At 50.9% G+C, this 4,137-nt stretch overlaps 1 protein-coding gene across 1 annotated transcript; it reads left to right on the plus strand.

Annotated features, from left to right (window-relative positions):
- Nucleotides 1-767: 767 nt before the first annotated feature.
- ADAM30 (ADAM metallopeptidase domain 30) lies at nucleotides 768-4,074 on the plus strand. Its single transcript, XM_006763158.1, has 2 exons — nucleotides 768-826; nucleotides 2,073-4,074. Exons 1-2 carry the CDS (start codon nucleotides 768-770, stop codon nucleotides 4,072-4,074), a joined length of 2,061 nt encoding a protein of 686 aa, XP_006763221.1.
- Nucleotides 4,075-4,137: the final 63 nt, after the last annotated feature.

Below are 4,137 nucleotides of genomic sequence, written 5' to 3' on the forward strand. Positions count from 1 at the left end.
AAGTCTTTCAACTTTCTTTTCCTACTGCAATGTCTCATGTCTGGGGACCAGCCCGGAAGCAAATTGCTTTTGGAGGGTTTCACAAAGACCCATTCAGCCCTGCTGGGGAGTTATCTAAACGCGGGGAGGGGAGGCATTTGCCACTGTGAGGCAGGGGATGTTTTTCATATGCTCGAGCAACTCAAAAAGGACTTTGTTTTCATACTTGGCATGTGCGGGTCCTGGAAGAAGCCCAGGGCCCTTGACAAGTTTAAAGGAATGTGTTTGGAAATCACAAAGTAAAATGAGGGCAGTTTCCCCACCTTTGCCCCCTCCTAGGCCATTGTCCTTAAAGGGAGAGGGAGTTCTCAATAAATCAGTGCGCTGTACTGACAGGTCCGCTCTGACGAAGGCACCCACTGGTTAACCTTCCACTGGTACACTTTCCTTTGATCTGAGACACAGTGCTTCTCTGTCCATTAACCACAGTTGTGACCATAATGATTCCTCCAATAAGTAAAACAGAATCCAGGGAAACCTGTGAAATGCTACTGCCCCAGCAAGTAATTCAACACCTTCCCCCACACACACTAGACTAGAAAGCACAACCTTGCAAAGATGACTGCATCCTCTACGAGCAGAGACATTTCTGCGGGGGTCAGGGGACTCTGCCGGGACAGTTAGATCGCACAGGGGAGTCCTCTGGGACACCCGGGTCGCTGTGCAGAAGGGGAAGAGGTTATCTCCAAGGCCCTGGTCACACCTCGCGTACCCACGACGACTGGGCCATGCTCCTCACAGCCTTCTGGTACCTGGCATCTCTCCTCAGCAGTTCCCAGCAGTTCAGGTCTGGCCCCCGGAGAACATCGCTTGTCTGCATTGTTACAAGAGTTTCCTAACTAGTCTTTCTGACGCAGGCTGGTCCTTTCTCCCTTTCCCTGGATGCAGCCAGAATGAATTCCCTAGGACAAACCAGGAATGTTCTTCTAGTGACAGAATCCCTCAACAGACTCATGACCTTGGGGTTTATCCTTCCCAAGGACAAGTCCCTCCATTGTCTGAGCAGGGTCTCCGACAGACCTTTGGGGTCTCCTTTGTCACCCATCACTTACACTGCAAACAAACAATCACCTGCCTTTCCCTGAAAGTTCCGGGGTTTAGCTCTTTCTCGGGTACTTTTGTCTTCTGAGATTCTCCCACCAGTGCAACACACACCAGCAAACCACACTGACCCCTGGCACCCCAAGGACACACAAGAGGAAGAACCAGCTGGCAGTGTGAGGCCTTCTGGGAAACGGCCTGTTGCCTGAAGCCAGCGGCCGACCAGGGTGGGGTGGGGGTCGGGGTGCGGGTGTAGCTTCTACACTGACACTTTCAGGCTCTGCTGCTCCTGCTGTCTCCTGGCTCCTGCCCTTTGTCGCAACCGAGTCCAGTGGGAAACGGAACGACGTGGTGTCGGTGTGAGCAGAGAGGCCTGTAAACACCGATTCCAGCCCGTGGAGAACATCAGGGCTGTCCCAGGGCCTGTACAAACAGAAGAAATGGCACAGGATACAGCCACCTGAACAGGTTCCCCTTTCTTCCCACGATTTCTCTACTCTCCTGCTCCTTTGCCCAAGCTGCTCTCTGACTGTCACCGTCCCTCGAGCCAACAGTGTCTCTTTCTCTTGGATTCTCGCGCACCTTTGTGGCGTTCCTTCCACGTGCGCCCAACGGCACCGCCCAGAAAACGCACTAGATGCCTTGGACAGGACCTGCGCCCTGACCCATCCTACACCTAGGCTGGCGCTGCAGCACTCCCTGCCCTCCGAGCCCCTCCCGCGCTCGGCGCGCCTCTAGCGGCCGTGCCTGGAAGTGCAGGGGCGGACTCACTGGGGAACAGCTGTGCCATGAGGTCAGTGAGGACCTTAGTCTCCCAAGGCCATTTGCTCCCAGTGCTGGTCCTGGCGTGGCTCCTGGTTGACTCCCTCGGCGAGGATTTAAATTTTCTCCCGGAGTGGGGGTTTGACTCATCTGAAATCACCATCCCCAGAAAGCTGAGCTTCCGGGGAGGAAAGCAGGGCGCGACCAAACGCATGTCCTACCTCCTGCAGGTACAAGGCAAAAAGCACGTCGTCCACCTGTCGAGGCATATTGAAAATTGATGCCAAATATTACCAAATCGAGCCCCTCAAGGCCTCTTCCAGTTTTGAACATGCCGTGTATCTCCTGAAGAACGAGGGGGGATTTCAGGATCAGCTCTGTGGCATCACTGGTGATGAAACAGAAGAGCAGATGGCCCAGCCTGACATCATGGCTCGGTATAGTGACTATACTGGACCCTCGATGCACCAAAAATATTACGAACTAGGCCTGGTCTTTGATCATGAGAGATTTGAGTTTTCAAATTCCAATATTACTGATATCACAAATGATGCCATTCTTCTGACTTCGATTGTCGATACTTACCTTCAGGAAGTCCGTACGAGAGTACAACTGCGTGCACTTGAAGTCTGGTCAGAGCAAGACAGAGTGAATATTAATTTTCCAACATTACAGCAAGCTCTAGGCCAATTTTTGATATACCAAAGAAATATACTAAGTCGACAGTTTAAAGTAGATTGGTCCCAACTATTCATAAAAAGGCATTACGTTGATGCTCTTGCCTGGTCCTGGGGAATAGTGTGCACGGAGAGGTATGCAGGATCTGTGTCTGTTTTTCTAGACACAAGCATCCTTGGACCTGCCACTTGGACCGCTCATAATCTGGGCCATAGTTTGGGAATGAGCCATGATGGGCCACTGTGCAGGTGTAGGGGTCGGCGGAGTTGCATCATGGGCACTGGACGACATGGGTTTAGCAATTGTAGTATTATTCAGTTTTTCAACCACGTTCATAAAGAAGCAAACTGTCTAAATAATATCCCAGGAGAAGATTATGTGGTTAAGAGATGCGGAAACAAAATTGTGGAAGACGAGGAGGAATGCGACTGTGGTTCCTTAGAGGACTGTGAAGATGACCTTTGCTGTGAACCAGGTTGCAGACTCAGACCGGGTGCCAACTGTAGCTTTGGACTTTGCTGCTCTGAATGTCAGTTTCGTCCATCGGGATATATGTGTCGGAAGGAAGAAACCGAATGCGACCTGGCAGAGTACTGCGACGGGACCTCCAATTTCTGTCCCAATGACACGTATAAGCAGGATGGCACCCCGTGCAAATACAGCGCCCGTTGTTTCCAGAAGGGGTGTCATTCTGCGTATATGCAGTGCCAAAGCATTTTTGGGTCTGATGCCCAGGAGGCTCCCACCCAGTGCTTTGAAACAGTTAATTCAATAGGGGATCAATATGGGAACTGTGGGATGATAGGAGCTGGTAACTATAAAAAGTGTACTAAGAGGAACACGGTATGTGGCAGGGTGCAGTGTATAAACGTCGAAACCCTCCCTGACATGCCAGAGCACACGAGCATCGTTTCTACTTATCTGGAGGATGAAAATCTGATATGCTGGGGCCTCGGCTACCGTCTGTCCTTGGTACCCATGGGGATCCCTGACCGGGGTGTGGTCTACGATGGCACCTCCTGTGGCACGGACCGGATATGTGTGAACACAACGTGTTTCAATATTTCAATCCTGCGCTTTGACTGTGTGCCTGAGAAGTGCAACAACAGAGGCTATTGCAACAATAACAGGAATTGCCACTGCATGTACGGCTGGGCGCCTCCGCTCTGTGAGGAGCAAGGGTACGGAGGGAGCATTGACAGCGGGCCGCCGGGAGAGCTGCCGGAGGAGGTGTCCGCCACTGTCCAGGTCGTGTCCCTTATGTTATCTCGCATTGCTTTATTAGTCATCTCCGTGGTTATCGTGTTTTTCCGGCGATTGATAGGAATCTATTTAAGTCCCAAAGAGATAAAACCCAAAGACGTAAAACCCCAAGAAGAAAAATCCAAAGAAGTAAAACCAGAAGAGGTAAAACCCGAAGAGATAAAACCCGAAGAGATAAAACCCAAAGGAAAACAAGTACCACCAGCTGACAAGGAAGTGACCAAACCCCCAGCAAAACAATCTAAAAAGAAGAAGAAGAAGGGGCCCAAGCAGCCCTCAGTCACTAAGTAACACAGGGTCATATCTTGAACAAGTTCATCATTTATCCAAATGGCTCTTCATTCTTCTCCAAAC

Source organism: Myotis davidii, unplaced genomic scaffold (genome assembly GCF_000327345.1).
Source record: "Myotis davidii unplaced genomic scaffold, ASM32734v1 scaffold217, whole genome shotgun sequence".
NCBI classification, from domain to species: domain Eukaryota; kingdom Metazoa; phylum Chordata; class Mammalia; order Chiroptera; family Vespertilionidae; genus Myotis; species Myotis davidii.